We start from the raw sequence: 20,350 nt of genomic DNA on the forward strand, positions 1-20,350 counted from the left end.
AAAGCCCTTTTTGGAGAACTAAAAGAACTAAAATCTAACCAAGTTGAAATCAAAAAAGCTATTAATGAGGTGCAATCAAAAATGGAGGCTCTCACTGCTAGGATAAATGAGGCAGAAGAAAGAATTAGTGATATAGAGGACCAAATGACAGAGAATAAATAAGCTGAGCAAAAGAGGGACAAACAGCTACTGCACCACGAGGGGAGAATTCTAGAGATAAGTGACACCATAAGACGAAACAACATTAGAATAATTGGGATTCCAGAAGAAGAAAGAGAGAAAGGAACAGAATGTATATTGGAGAGAATTATTGGAGAGAATTTCCCTAATATGGCAAAGGGAACAAGCATCAAAATCTAGGAGGCGCAGAGAACACCCCTCAAAATCAACAAGAATAGGTCCACACCCCATCACCTAATAGTAAAATTTACAAGTCTTAGTGTCTTAGTGACAAAGAGAAAATCCTGAAAGCAGCCCAGGAAAACAAGTCTGTAACATACAATGGTAAAAATATTAGATTGGCAGCAGACTTATCCACAGAGACCTGGCAGGCCAGAAAGAGCTGGCATGATATATATCAGAGCACTAAATGAGAAAAACATGCAGCCAAGAATACTATATCCAGCTAGGCTATCATTGAAAATAGAAGGAGAGATAAAAAGCTTTCAGGACAAATAAAAGACTTACCGTTTTGAGGCGCCTGGGTGGCTCAATTGGTTCAGCCGCCCACTCTTGATTTCATCTCAGGTCATGATCTCAGGGTTGAGATCAAGCCCTGGGTGGGGCTGAGTGCTCAGTGTGGAGTCTGCTTGTGATTCCCTCTCCCTCTGTCTCATTCCCCTGCTTGCGTGCGTACTCTCTCTCTCTCTCTCTCAAATAAATAAATAAATAAATAAATACATGTTTTTTAATTAAAAAACAGTAACAGACTTGCCTTTTCAAGTGTCTTCATTATCCTGTTGGATTCAGAGAGCCGAGTGGACCCATGTTACTCTTCTTTTCCTTTCTACTTTAGAGCTTTATTTTCAGAACAATGAGAGAAAAACGTTTTGTCGAGGTGAAGCCTGGGATTGATTTAATGGTTATGCAGTTCCAGAGTTAACTCAAAATGTTTGAAATAAGCTGCTGCTTATTGTAAGTTTGGAGAAACTTCCTGGGTGGCAAGAAGTTGAGGGTAGACAAAAGCTTTGTAATCACCAAATAATTTGAAATATAAATAACTCTAATGTGGTAAATGTAAATGCATCAGACCACAAGGACCAGATTTCCTCTGGAATATGTGTGAATTTAATAAAGGAGGTTAGGGACTTTAGCAAAGACTAATTTGTATTACATTTACATTTTGTCTCTCTAGAAACGGATGAGAGCTCTGAGTCCCAAACCATAACCATACCCTTCCATTCCTACCTCAAATGTGTCTCACGTTGGCCATTTCTTACAAGATGGTTCATATGGGGAAAAGATATAGCCTGCTTGGCCAGATTCCATGACTATTGTTTCTTGTGTCTGGAAGATCGAAAATGCCTGTCATTCCGGCTGAGCTATGGTTTACCAGCTGGGCAATTTGTCATTGTTCTCTTTTATCTCGAACACATGCATTTTTTCCCCTAGGTATTCCCTGTAAATGATGAGCCACCAATCCTAAAGGCTGACCTCAACCCCATGATGCATTGCGCGGAGGGTGAAGAGGTGGTCATCACCTCAGAATACATTTTTGCTACTGATGTGGACAGTGATGACTTGAAGCTGATGTTTGTGATTGCTCGAGAGCCTCAACATGGGGTGGTGAGGAAAGCTGGAGTCACAGTGGATCAGTTCTCTCAGGAAGATGTCATCTCAGGGGCCGTGACATACAAACACACGGGTGAGTGACCACATGGTGACTGGCGCGCATGAACGGACACAAGCCCCACCACAGAGTCGTAACTCATAACCCCACTTCTTGCTGTGGGTTTGATAATCTAACAATCTTGATGCTTGCTTCCATTAAAAAAGAAGCAAGTATAATCTTTTTGTAAGTATAATCACCATATTTGTAAGTATAATCACCATATTTAGTATTTGTAAGTATAGTCACCATATTTAGAAGGATTTCTGATCTCCATAACATGAATTTCAGAGTGGAGAAGGAACAAGTATTCTTGCTGCCTTGTTCCTGAAGCTTCCACTTAGACCTTTAATTCATCCCGGGTTGTCTACATTCCCTTTTTAGTCAATTTGAAGAAGACTGTATTTGACCATCACAGTTTGGGATCCATAAGTCATAGCAGAAATGCATGAACTAAGCACTCTAAGGTAATTATAATTATACTTTTAAGGGGTATCTGGCTGGCTCAGTTGGTAGAGCATGCAACTCTTGATCTTGGGGTCAGGAGTTGGAGCCCCATGTCAGGCATAGCGATGACTTAATAAAAATTTTAAAAAGAAGTCTACTCTAGATCACCAGCTAGCTCCTAAGAAGTAACTTGTCTGCCTTTTGAGTTCCTGAAAAGCAAAGGTGGTATCTTACGTTTTGTGTAATGCCCATGTCAATAGACGCCAGGAGACGACAGATAATGATACAGTAAAGGCTTGTTTATTAGCATCGTTCTTTCATTTCTAGCATCCTGTTATCTTGTTACCCAGAAGGTATTTGCTCCCCATGTAAAATGTTCAAATAAAGAAAATATTAATTCAACATCTGTTATTTGCAAGAGAGAGTACTAGGCATTAATGGGCTACAAAGGAGTATACTCCAGAGTCAGCTGTGAAGGACTTTTAGTAGATGGACCCACTCATGTGCAAAGGAAACAGTGTCCCATAATCAGTACCTCATCAATCACTGCCCCTTGCACTTCTTCTGATCTCTAGTTTGAGTGCCCTTCCTCGGTAATAATACTATATACTTCCCGTCGCTCCCTTTTATTGCTGCTTGATTACAACCTCAGGTGTCCTCATCCACATGCCACTCTCATGCGTGGATTCCACAGGAAGCGGGGTGGGCTATAGAAGGTCAGGTGAGGGTGAAGGGAGTACGAGGTATCAGAATTCCAATCACTTTCTTATTTGAAAACACGTGGAGAAAACAAGCAGTGAGTGGGAGAGGAAACCCGGGATGGGGGGGTTAGAGATAGAAAAGGAGGAATTTGGAAATGGCGGGGAGATATTGTGAAATGGTATTTTTATAGGTACTTTGGAAAATAATTTATTAGGATGCCCATTGTTTAATGGTTAATTACTTAGTGGGGCACATTTTAATCACTCTGCCACACATCTTTTATTTATTTATTTATTTAAATGGTATCTCCTTTTCTTCTTAAGTGTATTTAGTCTTAGGAAGGGTTTCACTGCTTATTTTCCTGGCTTGGGGAGCAGAGTCCACCTGCTTGATGTCTCTTGAGGGTCCACAGCAAATCGCTTCATTTTGATTTCCCCAGTAGATCTCAGATAGACTAGCAGAAAAGGGATCAAAGACCAACCACTGTTGGTCTGTGAGTTTTTACATAATTTTAACACCTGTGGCAGGCTAAAGCAACATAGAAACATTAGGGGTGAGATGAATCTGTCTTCCCTGCCAGTGCTTTGTTCCAAGTGCTAACCAACAGGTGTTGGTCTTTATCAATCCCTTTGGTGTGATGGCCATGTAAGGATGTATGAACTCTTTTTTTTTTCCCCCATGAGACCTAGTAGGATGTGAGGCAAATCATTTCAGACAGATGGGTATTTTACTGTTGCTGTGTTACTAAATTAGCAGAAATACTGCCAATTTGAAAGGTGGTTTGTTATTTGAATGATATGTTTCCTTATAACGTTCTCCCAATGACTTAATTGGTAGTGCTTTAGTGCTATGCAGGAGAGAGTGTGAAGAACCACGGGTCTACAGGGCCTGAAGTTTCGATGGCTCTGCTCTTGCCTCTGTATGTGGATTATAAAGGACACCTGGGGGGTGATTTTTTCACCATTATTTTAGTTGCTTTCCATGATGATAAAAATAATACCACATGCCCATTTCAAAAAAGACTTGCAAAGTGTAGATAAGCATAATGAAATTTCAAAAAATCACTTATTTACCTCTCAAAAATGGTCCCTGTTAACATTTCGATATTACAGTACTTTATCTTCCTTCTTTAAAAAAAAAGATTTATTTATTTATTTATTTGAGAGAGAGAGAGGGTGAGGGGGAGAGAGAGGGAGAACACATGTGGGGTGGGGTTGGAGAGAAAAGGGAGAGGAATAAGCAGACTCCCTGCTGAGTAGGGAGCATGAGGCTTGATCCCAGGACTCTGGGATCACGACCTGAGCCGAAGGCAGATGCTTTAACTGACTGAGCCACCCAGGCATCACTGTCTTCTTTATTCTAATCATAATTTTTACATGGTTGCTCATCATGTTGTATGTGCAGTTTTGTTGGTTACTTTTTACATTGAGATTATCAGCTAAAACATTGATTAAACAGTTATTCAATGTTACAAAGTTATTATAAATGTAAGTTTTAATAGTCAAATAATATTTTATGACGCAAAATGACATTATCCACGTACTCTTTTCCAAACATTAAGCATGAAGTCATTCAAAAAAACTTCGTAAAATAACGTGGTGGTTAACAGTGTTAAGTGTAAATCGTGTCCTGACACCATGCTCCATTCAAGGTAGAGAATTCTCCACCCGTGTTGTAGCCTTTTTTTGTGACTAGATGCTGAACCTGGCTTTCCAGCTTTTCTGTAAATGTATCCTATGCTTTCATTATATTAAAACCACAGTTATAGGGGCGCCTGGGTGGCTCAGTGGGTTAAAGCCTCTGCCTTCGGCTCAGGTCATGATCTCAGGGTCCTGGGATCGAGCCCCGCATCAGGCTCTCTGCTCAGCAGGGAGCCTGCTTCCCTTCCCCTCTCTTTCTGCCTGCCTCTCTGCCTACTTGTGATCTCTGTCAAATAAATAAAATCTTAAAAAAAAAAATCACAGTTATGGAAGGTACTGTTTGCTTTTTTCTTTCTTTCTTTCTTTTTTTCTTTTTTCTTTCTTTCTTTTTTTTTTTTTCTTTAAAAATGCTCCCTATTCTTCCTGGAATGATTTTTCCGCTTGTCTTCTCAGCTCTCTGTCCCTGCAGGTCCGCCTTCCTCCATCCCAATTCTCTGCTTCATCTGCCTGGTAACTCATTCATCATTTAACGCTCACTATAAAGCCAGCAGAGCCTTCTGGGAAGACTTCTCTTTCTCTGTGATGTTGTCCTGTCCCCATGACCCTTTCTGCCAAAACTTTCATCTTTCTTCACCTTCAGCCCCTTGTACATATTCAGGCTGAGATATATGAGTTTTTCATTTAACTGGTAAAAAAAAAAAAATGACTTAATGTTGGCAGTTTCATATGGTTCTTTTTAATACACACACCTGTGATAGACTAACTAAATTGCGTTTCTTTCTCGACCATCAGATTGGGTCAGTGCCTGACATGTAACCTTTTGGCATTTGGCATTTGACATTCTTTTGAACTGTCTTTTGGCGCTTTCAGATGTCTGCCTGATTCTCTGCTGGAACACCCAGAAAATGAATTACCACATAGGAGGCATTAACTAATATGTATTTACCAAGTGAATGAGAAATAAATTAGTTTTATGCCAATTTATTTTTTATAAATATGAATAAATGAGAGGCATCTTATTTGTTACTGCTTCTAACATTAAAGGCTTATTATTTAATTCTAATTCTCTCCATGCCAACTTTATTTTTTCTTATGAGCCAAGTTTTCTCATTCTCCAATCCTGTGGCTGCTCAGTGATACCATCTCTTGATTTTCCTTGTCATTAAGTAGGGTAGAATAATGCCAAGCACAGTACTGTGTAGATTTGACCAATGTGTCTTGTGAAAAGAGACAACATCCCTGATCTTTTGTGCTCTTATCTCATCAAAACTCAAACAAAATTGCTTCCCTCGTGGTACTTTCAGTGTGATGCATGAGAATTACCAAAAGCATGTCTGCAGAATTTTTGTGTCCTGTGGGTAGTGAACGCTTCTACCTCTGTGCTGTTAGTGACCCAAGAGCAGATCAGCCAGTTTGCTGATAAACTCTAATCCTGACATTTTTTTTTTTTTCTGTCTTCCTCTCACTGCTTCATTTGGGGCCCTATGAAATCCCTACACATAGCCCTAAAGAATAAGAGGAAAAAAAAATACCACTTTTTCCCTATGTCCTGTTGCTATTTTGCTAACATCTTGGCTGTTATATAATGAGGAAAATATTGAAACAAATGACAAAAATGTGGTTCATCTTCCTAGTCTTTCTACTCTTCCTTCCCAGCTTCTGCTCCTAACTGCAGTGGTGTGGTGGTTGATGGTTGTCCATTTAAGGTAGTTAATGTAAATGGGAAGACAATGCAGTTGGAAGGACAAGGGTGCTTCTGCTCTCCCTGTGGTTGGTCCTAACACTAAACCATTAGGAAGAATGAAACCATCACTAGGCAAGCTTGGTACCTCTCCCTTGTTCATTTGTGAATGATCAGACCCTTTTCAGCCCCTTTTGCCTCTCCATTTGCCGAGAGATGGCTGTCAAGGATTTCACCAGAGGCAAGAGATAGGCAAGCATTTTTCTTTGTTATTTTCATGAAGATTTCCTTTCCCATTGATAAAACTGAGTATTACGTGTTAGCCGCCTGAGGCTCTTTCCTCGCCACTCTTGCTTGTAGAAGAGGTGTGGGTAAATTTCATCTTAGTATTCTATATTTTTAAAGAAAGTCAGGTTTTAGCTGTAGTTGTGTCTTGCAGGTGGTGAGATTGGCCTGGTGCCTTGTTTGGATACCATTACGTTGGTGGTTTCGGATGGAGAAGCTGGCCCTTTTGTGAATGGCTGTTGCTTCAATGGGCCTCGTCCATCTGTTCCTCCTCATGAGTCCTTCCCGGTGTATGACCTCAATATCACGGTGCAGCCAGTGGACAACCAATCGCCTTCAATTGCAATAGGTGACAATGTTTTTTTCTATCAAAGTTCTGTCATTTCATCTCGTATCATGTCTGTGGTTTAGTGAATTAGTGCACTTGACTTTGAGTTAAAATGGAAAACTGCCACGCAATTCTGCCTGCGAGAATTGCTTCCGCACAATTTCTAGAAAACTCCATATTTATAAAAGATAACAAGGCAAAAGAATTTATTTGTCTAAATATGTGTGTAATTCTGTGTGGAGAGAGAATGCGAGTGTGTTTGCATGTGAGTGAGCGTGTGTTGGGATGAGGACAACATTTGGAATCCTCGAATATTCTGGCTTTATTTCATGTGGGAAAATATTATTTGCCTGCTGGAGAGAGAGTAATTTATTTTAGCCATAATAATTTCTATTCGAGCAGAATGAAAATACCAGAGAGGCCATTTATATACATTTAACCTTATTTGCTTTTTAGAAAGTCATCGCTTCTTAGGCATTATGTATATGTTCTGTCTCTTAGAAAAAAAAAAATACAAGCATATGTATGGATGTTATTGTAATTTGCAAGCTATCTCCCAAGCAATGTTCTGGAAAGGAAGCATTATCCCTGCAGAATAATTAAGCACCAAGGCATGAAAAAAATGTTCGTTATGAGCAATTCATAATAGCTCACAGGCAATTAACGCTCTGACAAACAGAGGTAGCAACTGATCTTGAAGAGTACATAAACTCCATTTAGTGGCTTATCATTAAAATGGTTTGGCAATTCTTATTTTCATTTGTCACTTCTATAGAGGCACAAGGGAAATCAGAGTTCCTTGAGAATGACTAAAGGGCTGTCCTAGAGCATTTAGTATTTCTGCTGTCTTTCCATTATTGTCTGGCTTGCTTGTACAAGAAAAAAAATATAATTCCACAAGTCAAATTAAATTCCACCCATTACCCCTGAATATTTTCACTGTAAGGAAAAATTATGCCAAAGGAAATGAACATCTCCCATGGAAGTATATTTGCATATGGGAGGCTTCTCTGAATTGGAATTGCAATCACTCCCTTTTGTTTTCACTATTGTGATTAGAGGATTTCATGCTAAATTGTAATTGCGTTGTTATTTGCATGCAGGTACCATGTTCGTGGTAGATGAGGGTTTCTCTGCAGCCCTTACTAGTAATCATTTGTCCGCCGCTGACCCTGACACTGCAGGAGACAACTTGGAATTTGTCTTGGTTTCTCCTCCCCAGTTTGGCTACCTTGAGAACACACTCCCCTCTGCAGGTTTTGAAAAAAGCAACATGGGTGTAAGCATAGGTAAGTCATGGCTTCGTGACCAGTGATAACTCGCCTATGTTTACGTTTCTGACTGGCTACATCATGCTTAATGACTGCGTAGGAACTTCAAAAAATGTTCAAAGCACTACATACACTCAAGGAATTGGTATTATAGTGGGTACTTTTGAATCTTGTTCTTTTTCATTTTAATTTTCTATCTTGAAGTGCCCCACATATGGGAGTTTGCTTCAAATAAAATGGAATTTCACTTATGAAAAATATAAGAATAAGTAGGGAAGAAAGAACATTTTTAAAAGACCTTTAGAGCAACACAGAATACTGTGATAGAATAAATCTGGTGGGAGCTTATAGGTCTCCTCTCAATCTTTTAGCACTTTTACTAGACATTGGCAGAAAATATTAGGATATGTTTCAGGGGTATAACAGAGAGAGAGCCTGAAATGTTGAAGGTGATGACTATAATTCTGGAACCAAATTGTATCTCAGATATTTAAATAGCTCTTGTATTTCAGGCAAAAACAACTAAAACAAAAACAGACACCAAAATAAAAATTATTCAAATACATTTTATCTGTTTATTCAAAGATAACACCTTAGAAATAAATGAACTAAAAGATTCTTTAAGCACTTTTGGGGGCTTATCCAGTTTAGCTATGAGAAAGGCTGGGTTTAAGATTAGTTGCATTAATAGAGTGACTGATTGGATATAAAGAAAAACAAGACTCAACTATATGGTGCCTACGAGAGACTAACTTCAGGTTCAGGGACCCACACAGGCTCAGAAATGAAGGAATGGAAAAAAAATATATTCCATACAAATTGAAATAAAAAGAGAGACAGTGTCCTTATAACAGATAAAATAGACTTTAAGTCAAAACTGTAACAGGAGACAAAGAGGATCACTGTAAAATGACAAGGGAGTCAGTTCCTCAAGAGAATATGACAGTTGTAAACTTACATGCATACAACATTGGAACACCTTAAAATATTAAGCATATGCTAACAGATCTGAAGGAAGTAATGACAACAATACAATAATAGTAGGGGACTTCAGTACTCCACTTTCAATAGTGGGTAGATCATCTGCCAGAAAATCAACAAGGTAACAGTGGACTTAAACTGTATATTAAACCAAAGGAACCCAGTAGACATATACATTACATTCCATCCAACAAATACAGAATCCACATTTTTCTCAAACATATGTGGGACATTCTGCAAGATAGATCATATGATCTGTCACAAAACAAGTCTTAGCAAATTTTAAAAAAACAAAGTCATACCAAGTATCTTTTCTGACCACAATGGTATGAAATTAAAATCAATAATGGAGGAAAAGTAGAAAATACACAAGTATGTGTAAATGAAGATACTCCTGAACAACCAGTGAATCAAAGATGAAATTTTAAAAAAATCCTGAGTTCTTATCACAAGGGAAAATTTTGCTTTTTTCCTTTTTTTAATCACATCTCTAAGAGAAGATGGATATTAGCTGAACCTGTTGTAATCATTTCACCATATATGTAAATCAGACCCTCATGCTCTACACCTTAAATTTACACAGTGATGTATGTGAATTATGACTTAATAAAACTGGAAAAAGGAAAGAAGATCTCGAAACATAAATGGAAACACAACATACCAAAATATCTCAGATGCAGCAAAAGCAGTGCTAAGCGGGAAAGTTATAGTAATAATTGCTTCCATTAAAAAAACAAAAAAACAAAAAACAAAAAAATCTCAAATACACAGCCTAACTTTATAACTCAAGGAACTAGAAAAATAAGAACAAAATAAACCCAAAGTCAGCAGAAAGGAGAAAAGATTACAGTAAAAATAAGTGAAGTAGAGATTAGAAGAATAGAAAAGATTAATGAAACTAGGATATGATCTTTCAAAAGGATAAATGAAATTGGCAAACCTTCACCTATCCTTACCATGTAAAAGAGAGGACTTAAATAAATATAACTTGAAATGAAAGAAGAGATATTATAACTGATGTCACAGATATACAGAGGATCATAAGAGACTATTATGAACAATTATGCATCAACAAATTAGACAATCTAAAAGAAATGGATAAATTCCTAGAAGCATACAACCTACCAACTACCAAGTCTGAATTGTGAACTAAAAACCCTGAATAGACCAAGAATGAGTAAGGAGATTTAATCAGTAACCAAAAACCTCTAAGAAAGAAAATCCCAGGACCAGATGTCTTTACTTGTTCTATTGAATTTTTAAAGAAGAGTTAACACTATTTTTAAGCTCTTGCAAAAAAAAAAAAAAAAAAAATCAAATAGGAGGAAGAACTCCCAAACTCATTTCTAACACCAGAATTACCCTGATACCAAAGCCGGGTAAGGATACTATAAAAAGAAACCACAGACCAATATCCCTGAAGACAATAGATGCAAAAATTCCCTACAAAATATTAACAAACTGAATTCAGTAGCATGTTAAAAAAAATGATACACATGATTGAAAGGAAATTATACCTGGGATACAAGGGTGGTCAACATGAGCAAATCAATAAATGTGATTCACTACATTGATAGAAAGGACAAAAATTCTATGATCATCTCTATCGATACTAAAAAAGCATTTGTAAAATTCAACAGTGTTTTGTAATAAAAACTGTCAACAAATTTGGTATAGAAGGAAGATACTGCAACATAATAAAAGGCATAAAAGACAAAATCACAGCTAGCATCATACTCAACAGTGAATGGTTAAAAACTTACTCTCCAAGATGAGGACCAACACAAGTATGCCCACTCTTACCATTCCTATTCAACATAATACTGAAAGTCCCAGCCAGAGTAATTAGGCAAGAAAAAGAAATAAAAGTTGTCAAAGTAAAAGGAAGAAGTAAAATTGGCTGTTTGTAGATGATATTATATGTAAAAATTTTTTAAAGAAGTAAAAAATTTTTAAAGATTTCACCAAAAAACTGTAGAACAGGTCAGCAAATTAAGTAGTTTTAGGATACAAAATCAACATAAAAAGATTGGTTGTATTTCTATAACCAATGGTGAACTATCTGAAAAAGAAAGAAAACAATTTCAATTACGATAACATAAAAAACAATAGAATACTTAGGAATGAGTTTAACCAAGGAAGTGAAAGATTTATACACCAAAAACTGTAAGACATAAAATTGATGTCTTGATGGAAGAAATTGAAAAAGACAGAAAAGATGGAAAGATATATCCATGAATTGAAAGTGTTAATGTTGTTAAAATGTCCATACTACCCAAAGCCATTTATAGATTCAAGGCAATCACTATCAAAATTCAAATGACATTTTTCACAGGAATAGAAAAATCAATGCTAAAATTTCTGTGGAGCCACAAAAGGTCCTGAATTGCCAAGGCAATCCTGAGAAGGAACAAAGCTGGAGTCACCATGTTATTGGATTTCAAACTGTATTACAAAGCTATACTAATCAAAACACTTTGGTGTAGATCATAGAACAGTACAGAGAGCTCAGAAGTAAATGCACTCATATATGGTCATTTAATTTATGACAGAAGAGCCAACAATATACAAATGGAAAAAGACAATAAATGGTGTTGGGAAAACTGGACAGCAGTATGCAAAAGAATGAAAATGGACCACTGCCTTATACCATGCTAAAAAAAATGAACTCAAAGTAAAGACTTGAATGTAAAACCCGAGATCATGAAACTCCTAGAAGAAAATGGAGGTGGTAAACTCCTTGACATTGGTCTTGGCAATGGTTTTTTGGATTTCACACCAAAAGCAACAAATGCAAAAATCAACAAAGTAAGACTATATCAAGTTAAAAAACTTCTACAGAGCAAAAGAAACAACAAAATGGAAAGGCAGTCTGCAGCATGGGAGAAAATATTTGTAAACCATATATCTGATAAGGGATTAATACCTAAGATATATAAGGTACTCTTACAGTTCAATAGCAAAGGAATCTAAATAATCTGATTTAAAAATGGGCAGAAGACTTGGCTAGACATTTCTCCAAAGAAGATGAACAAATGGCAAACAGATACAAGAATAGGTGCTCAACATCACTCATCATCAGAGAAATGTTGATCTAAAACACAAGAGGTATCACCTCCCACCTGTTAGAATAGCTCTTATCAAAAAGACAAGAGATAACGAATGCTGGCGATGATGTGAAGAAAATGCAACCCTTGTGAACTGTTGGTGAGAATGTGAATTGGCACAACCACTATGGAGATTCCTCAAAAAATTAAAAATAGAACTACCCTGTGATGTAGCAATTCCACTTCTGGGTGTATAGGAAATGAAAACAGGCTATTAAAGAAGTATCTATACTCCCATGTTTACTGCAACATTATTCACAATAGCCAACACATGGAAACAACTTAAATGTCCACTGATAGATGAATGCATAAGGAAAATGTTATATAAATATGTAATAGAATATTATACAGCCATGACAAGAAGGAATCCTGCCATTTGCAAATCATATATGGACCTTGAGGGTGTTAAGATAAGTGAAATTCATTAGGGAAAGACAAGTACTGTATGATCTCACTTATATGTGGAATCTAAGACCATTGAATTTGTAGAAACTCATAGGATAGTGGTTACCAGGGGCTGACGGGTGGGGGGAAATGGAGAGAGGGTGGTTGAAGGGTACAAACTTTCAGTTATAAAATGAATAATTTCCAGGAAGCTAAGGTACAGCATGGTGACTATAATTAATACTATATTGTATACTTTAAAGGTGATTTGAGAGTAGAATTTTAATGTTCCCACTATAACAACACCACAATGGTAATCATGTGAGGTGGATAATGTGTTAACTAAATCTTAAACTTATAATGTTACAGGGCAGTTATATCTCAATAAAGCTGGGGGGAAAAGATTTATTGCATTAAAGGTATGCAGTTTGGTCTGTGACATAATGCTCAACGTAGAGCATTTTTGTCTTTTTGATTTAAGGCGATGTCAAAACAGCAGGTCAGCTAATTCCACTCAGTCCCACCTGTCACTTGATGTGTATGTCAAGTAGGCAGATGATTGACTGGCTCTTGTTTCGCCTTCATATGAAGGAGATGGTCTCTTTTTTATTCAAGCAGGACAAGGACTATTTATATGGGAGCAGTGATTTTAATCGAGGGAAGGTCTTGCTTACATTCATTGTAACTATATAAAGAACAGTCACGAAGTCCCGATGTATCCCGGTTAGCGGTTACCACCTTTCTGTTCTCCATGCAAATTTTAATCCTTCCCTATGATTTACGGATATCTGTATTTATGCTGATGGCAGACAGACACTACAGCAGCCCCTGATAGCTGATTCTTAGATCAATTGCACCGATCTCTTATTTGCTTTTCTGAGAAATAAACTATTGGGTTAAGGGTTAAGAACAAGTAGCTTGGGGAGAAGAAAAAAAAAAAAAAATATATATATATATATATTTCATATTGACCTGTTCCATGTTGGTGTGTTCTAGCTTCGTTCCGGTGGAAAGACATGAAGGCTTTGCACATTAATTACGTGCAGGCCAGGCATCTAAGGATAGAACCAACGGCCGACCAGTTCATGGTGTATGTCACAGATGGGAAGCGACGCTCCTTGGAGATACCATTTCACATTATCATCAACCCCACGAATGACGAAGCTCCTGACTTTGTAGTGCAGAATATTACTGTAAGAGACATAACGGGATTTTCAGTTGCTTCTTTTTTAAATCATTTTCTGATTTTATTTTCACCTAGTTCATTTACATTGGTCCAGGTGCACTTAATACATTAAGTTGAAAAGGAATGGGGGAGAATAGTCACCTGTATTCTAGAATACAGTTACTTGAAGAATATTATTCTAGTAGTAATGATGGCAATTGCAAGCATATAGAATGCATGAATGGACTTATAGCTGCATAGATAAGAGGATGGAGTACTTACTAGGTTGTAGGTGGTATTTCGAGTCCTTTACATGTACTCATGGAAAGGCTTACAAGGCTTTTAGGGTGATGGTATTATTATGATTGCCTTTTAGTAACTGCAAAAATGAGACACAGAGAGGTTAATTCTGTGGCCCAAGATCACAGAGCATGGAAATAATTGGCATATAGGGAATGGTACATAGAAGATTTGCCCCCAGGCAATTTGATTTTATAACATGCCCTCTAAACCAATGCTATCATGACAAGGACTCTTAATTCACATATATTAAGGCATCTTTTCATATAGCTATTTTTATTTTTTTAACTTTTATTTATTTTTTTTAAAGATTTTATTTATTTATTTGACAGAGAGAGACACAGCGAAAGAGGGAACACTAGCAGGGGGACTGGGAGAGGGAGAAGCAGGCTTCCTGCTGAGCAGGGAGCCCATTATGGGACTCGATTCCAGGACCCTGGAATCATGACCCAAGTTAAAGGCAGATGCTTAATGACTGAGCCACCCAGGTGTCCCATATAGCTATTTTTAAAGATTTATTCATTTTGAGAGAGAAAGAGAACGAGAGGGAGAGAGAATGTGTGTATGAGCAGGAGGGGCTGAAGGAGAGGCAGAGAAAGAATCCTCAAGTAGACGGGTCATGATCTCGGGGTCCTGGGATCGAGCCCCACATTGGGCTCTCTGCTCAGTGGGGAGCCTGCTTCTCCGTCTCCCTCTCCCTCTGCCTGCCTCTCTGCCTGCTTGTGATCTCTGTCTGTCTCTCTGTCAAATAAATAAATAAAATATTTAAAAAAAAGATAAAACCATTTTTACATGATAATGTTTTTTAGTTTTATTTAAAAATTCATATAGATAGTTAAAATGACCATAATATCACTCCTCAGATAACATCTGTTGTCTTTAAAAACATAATAATAAAATATGTAGTTATACAAGTTAAAATATTGAGGAACATATGCAGTGAAATATGAAATATGACAGTCTCCCTCTTCTACAGCCTCTACCCATATCCACTCCCCATTGACTTTTTAGTAATTCCTCAGAAATAATTTGTGCAAATGCCAATAATATGTGTTTGTATGTGTGTGTGTATATATATGTTATATATATGCAATTTTTCTGTATTTACTTATAAGTCAGGGGTCATATTATACCTACTACTCTCCACTTTTTAGAAAAACCTAATTATGTATATTGGAAACCTTTCCATATCAGCATGTAGTCTTTTAAAACAATTCTGTATTTTACATACAATTATTTAATTCAGAAATATGTACAGCAAATCTTGATTAAATAGAGGAATACAGGCTTTGGAATAAGAGGGGTTTGGGTATTGCTGTTTACTGGCTGTAGGACCCTGGATAAGCTATTTCTCTCTGTACTTCTGTTTCCTTATCTGCAAAATGTGTATCAAATCCTTAAGGGGTAACCATGTTGAACAAGATGGTCAGGCACATACTAGTCCCTTAGTAAATAGGTCTCATTTGTATTATTGTTAGGTTTACCATCTTTTTTCTGACATTTACCAAAGCAAAGATGATTTATTTTGAAGCCATTATCTAGCCTTATTTGTCACTGAAAATTATCAAATTCTAAATGCACAAGTCTTTATTTGATTTGGATGGTCTACTGACTCTTAATGGTATCTGAGAGTCACCTCACCAAGAGACTTAAGACCTAGCTCCTGCCCTTCCCTTTCTCTTGGCATGTGGGTTCCTCTGGAGAGCACTTCAGTAATTACGAGAGAGAAGAAACTCTACAAATGATTCCTTCTATACTTACCTCTGTTGTCTTGTATCTATGCAGAGCTAGAGTTTCTGAAATAATTAGGCCACTGGGAAATTGTCCCTTGCCCTTCTCTGAAAGTAATCATGCTTTTTACCTGGGCACTCCTTAGAGAAGCTGTTGGAGGGTATCAGATAGGGAGCCCTATGTGTTACTGCCAGAGCTGGCTTTAAGTTTCAAGTGATTTTTTTTTTTTTTTAATAGCCCTATTTATTATGCTTTCTTGGGGAAAATCTGTTTGTCTTGTAGAGAGTCAAGCTTCCATCAAGTTGGGCTGCAACTTGCCAAAAAATATGAGGTTTTAAGATGTCCTAATTCATTTCAAGTGGCTATACTAGTGAGTTTCTGCATTTTGTGCATATTGATCTAAACCTTTTATTTAGCATCTCAATAAATGAAATGTGCAAAAAACGAATCTTAATTTTTCAGTGAAATTTCCCGGTCGTGTTGTGAAGTAATTTACCATCTGATAAATGAGAAAGGAATGAGCCGTATAGCGAGTCCCGGAGTCCTAAGCTTCTAGGAAGAAGGGTAATGAGAACATATTTTCAGTGGCTTTATGAAAATTTTTGGAGAAAAAGCCAAGCTACCATCAAAGATGATTTCATAGTTATATCACTGCATGTTAAATTATGATGCCATCTTTGTCTTTAATAGGGAAGGCCAGATACAAGAAAACCGACATCATTTTGGCCCAGATATCAGCATGGCAAGTGATTTCTTCTTCACGCATGCGCAGTAGACGCTAGTCGCGGGGAGCCTCCCAGTAAGAGAGGCTCGAGAGAACGGGCATTTTAACAAACCTAAACTTTATGTATCCTTCAAGGCTTACATGGCCACTCTGCCCTGAAGACACTCCTGGTCTTCTCCACCCTTTTGCACTTCCTGTTTATTCATCTTTAGTATCGCTAGATAAATTTCTTGTATTATAATCACTGATGGACAGGCCTTCATGGTCTCATCTGACTTTGGATAGAATATTTCATTCCCCACAGCACGAGGCCCAGTGCCTTGCAGATTACCAGTCAGCATCTGTTCGATGGATACAGTCTGATTATTTAGGTCTTGCTTTGTTTCAAAAGACGAAACAGGTATTTCTTTGTTCTCTTCATTCTTGCTATGAGAAAAAGATCCAGACAGCTAAGTACCATGTCAAGTTCTAAATGGCTGGAGGCTACCTGAGATGAAAAACAGTCCTTTCTCTTTGAATTTAAAGGATTATGAAACCTGGAGTGGGGGCTGGGGGTAGGAGGAGTTTGAGGCATGAGGGTTGGGGAGAGGTGAGGGACCCTGAATTAAAATAAACACTGTTAGGCCTCCAGAAGCCTCCTTCTCAATTGTTGTTCATTGCAACTGAAGTACAGAAGGTTTTCCTGTGATGAGAACATAGAGAATGAGAATGAGAAAGAGAATAAAGAGAATGAGAAAATAGAAAAATGAGAAACATAAAATATCCCCAGTGCACATAGCAGACATCCATGCCATTTCCGAAGCAGAAACAAGAATTGTGAAAGCAGCAAGGTTCAGGAGGTTAAAATAACAGATTAGGATCTGAAGGTGAAAGGTCCACACTTAGTTTTACAGTTGAACTCTGTGACTTCCAGAAAGCAAGCATTCTTTTGATTGCTTTTGATTGCTTTTCCCCCGAGCTTTGAATTATGGGTTGGGGGGGATTGTGTGTGTATGTGTGTGTGTGTATCTTTTGTTCTTTAGGAAATGAATCAACTGCTTTGAAATCTTCAGAGAAAACATGAGAGAGATTAATAGATTTATTCTTTTCTTCTAAGCCCATGTTAAACCAGCCATTTCTTTTTAGGACTCATTACACACACATTTCATAGAAAATTTGTAATAGGATATCTTAAAATCATTTTTTTGAAGCAACTTGCTAAAAGAAAGACAAATGTTATTTTGACACAGCTGACATGCCGACTTGTTTTTGCTCAGGTGTGTGAGGGTCAGATGAAAGAACTGGATACCTCCATCATCAGTGCTGCTGATCTGGACGTTCCCAAGGACCCCTTGCTTTTCAGTGTCACTCGTAAACCACGCCATGGCCTCCTCATCAACAGGGTGCTTGGCAAAGACTTTCCGCAAAATATGCAGCCTGTCAACCTCGGCCAGAAGCATGAACTCGTTCAGAACTTTTCCTTGGAACTTCTCAAGAATGGTAGATCATGTTCCACTTCAATTCACTTATTGTTGTTGATTTAGTAATTTAGCCCAGAAAAGCTAATAGTAAACCTCAGATACAGGAAGTGAAGAAATGGCATTCAACTACTTTATTCATTTTATCTCTCAAGAGTTTTCTCTGGGCTCTGGATTCATGTAGGGCATGAAGCCTCAGTTACAGATAGTGTGCAGTTGAAAAGGAAATAGTGTTTTCTTTCACTTTGGGAACATCACTAAAAATGACATTTGTGGGGTGCCTGGGTGCCTCAGTCGGTTGTCTGACTCTTGATTTTGGCTCAGGTCATGATCTCATGGTTGTGGGATCAAGCCCTGCATCAGGCTCTGCACTCAGTTGGAAGTCTGCTTGAGATTCTCTTTCTCTTCTCCCTCTACCTGTCCCCCTGCTTCGTGCTCTCTCTATTTCTCTCTGTCCAATAAATAAATAAATCTTTAAAGAAAATGATATTTATGATTTGGGGTATTTTAGCTCCAACTTTTTCGCATCATAATAAAAAATTCCTTTTAAAACTATTGAGATCATGGACCCAAATTTGAAGAGATTTGTTGGCCAAAACTTCTATGTTCAGAACAAATATAGAACCACATATAATAACATTACTCTCAGTGGAGATAATTTGTTCTTTAAGGAAATGACACATGGGAATAGCAGCCTGAATTATTTTTTAATTACTCTTTTTTTAAAAAATCAATTTTACCCTATTTTCCAAATAAAAACATACTTTTAAATATTGGAGAAAAGGGCGGGTCTAGAATCACTGCATACTCTCTCTCCTTCCTGCCTTGGCCAGGTTAGCCAACACAGTGCCTTCAGAACCAGGGTAACCTCTGACCTCCCCAACCACCCACCCACCAGGCACTCCAGACCATCCCCTTCCTGGGCTGGCTCCTTTCAGCACCGGTTTAGCACTTTTCTACTTTCTACATTTCTCCATTCCCCAACAAGATTAAGCTCTCTGCCCCCAAGTTTATTTTGCAATGGTTGTGCCACATTGTGTCATGTTTGAATTTGAAAAGTTAATTCATATGTTACTTGGATTTTGTCAGTTGCAAAGAAACTCTGAGGGTTAAGTGATGATATTGCCAAAGCAATAACCGTGTGTATGGAATAATACAAATATGTTGTTACAGTGTTCTTCTTTTCAAATTTAGGACAAAGGAAAAGGAATAATCATTCAAATTGTACTCTCAAAGTCTGTTTTGTAATTCAGTTAAATATTATTACTTATTATATTACTAGGCTAAATAAGCATGCATATTGGGTAAAGTTTGCACCATAGGATGATTTTGAAGAAAAAATAAATGGTTTACATAAATTAATGCTTTGGTCAATAACTTAGTAACATTCTCAGAGATTAGATTTTTGTCTTTATTTTATTTTTGATTCATTTATGGCTACATTTTAAAAATTTTTTCAGTATATTCTCAGATACATCCTCTAACCCTAAACATACAGAATTTATAAAACTACTGCCACATTATGTAATCTGGCTTTCTTTCTTAGCAACTATAAGAAGCTTCTTACTTTTTAAATGTTAATTGAAAACATGTTTGTGATAACTCCAGCTTTTCATTAGATGGGGGTGTTGCACTGTAAATTTTTTTACAACTATCTTCTATTTTTAAATATCCAGAGAGCTTTTCATTTCTTGATATTACAGGTTACATATAAATATGCTTTATGTATATTTTTGTAACATAAATCCTAGTGCACATCTCTTAAAATTTTTTTGCCATAAATTTTTATAATGAAACTACTTGGCAAAACAGGAGAGCATTTATAATACTTTTGGGGGAAAACTGCATGAACATGCTTAGTTTCCTAATCAAGAATGGATATATTTTTTAAACTTTTGTGAATTTTGTAGTCAATAACAGTCCCTCGTTTTAGTCTTAATTTGAAATTCTTAGAGTATGAGTAAGATTTACCATACTTTCATATTTATTGACTATATTTGTTTCACCTTTTTGTAAATTACTTGATAATGCCATTTGCTCATTTTTCTATTCATTTATACTAACTTATAAAAGATCATTAACTACTGATGTCTCATAATTTTGTTACATATGTTACCAGTAACTTTTTCCTCTTCTTATTTGCCTTTTAATTCATGTTCTTAAGTACAGAAATCACAAATTGTAAGTGGTGAAATTTATTGTTATTTTTCTTTATGTGGTTTTCTTTTGTTACTGTATTAGGAAGATGCTCTACATTCAGACATAAGATATTTACTTGTATTTTCTTCCAAATAATTTAAAACAGCTTTAATGAGATAT

General features: G+C 37.0%; 1 protein-coding gene across 2 annotated transcripts in view; it reads left to right on the plus strand.

The window, feature by feature from the left end:
- LOC132024720 (FRAS1-related extracellular matrix protein 1-like) overlaps nt 1-20,350 on the plus strand; it is a 101,271-nt gene that overhangs the window by 12,724 nt on the left and 68,197 nt on the right. For both annotated transcript variants that reach the window (XM_059411611.1, XM_059411613.1), the window contains exons 6-10: nt 1,612-1,864; nt 6,738-6,932; nt 8,015-8,200; nt 13,651-13,847; nt 17,831-18,053. In XM_059411611.1, coding sequence (XP_059267594.1) covers nt 1,612-1,864; nt 6,738-6,932; nt 8,015-8,200; nt 13,651-13,847; nt 17,831-18,053 — 1,054 coding nt within the window. The remainder of the gene's footprint in view (nt 1-1,611; nt 1,865-6,737; nt 6,933-8,014; nt 8,201-13,650; nt 13,848-17,830; nt 18,054-20,350) is intronic.

Source organism: Mustela nigripes, chromosome 9 (assembly GCF_022355385.1).
Source record: "Mustela nigripes isolate SB6536 chromosome 9, MUSNIG.SB6536, whole genome shotgun sequence".
In the NCBI taxonomy this organism is placed as follows: Eukaryota; Metazoa; Chordata; class Mammalia; order Carnivora; family Mustelidae; genus Mustela; species Mustela nigripes.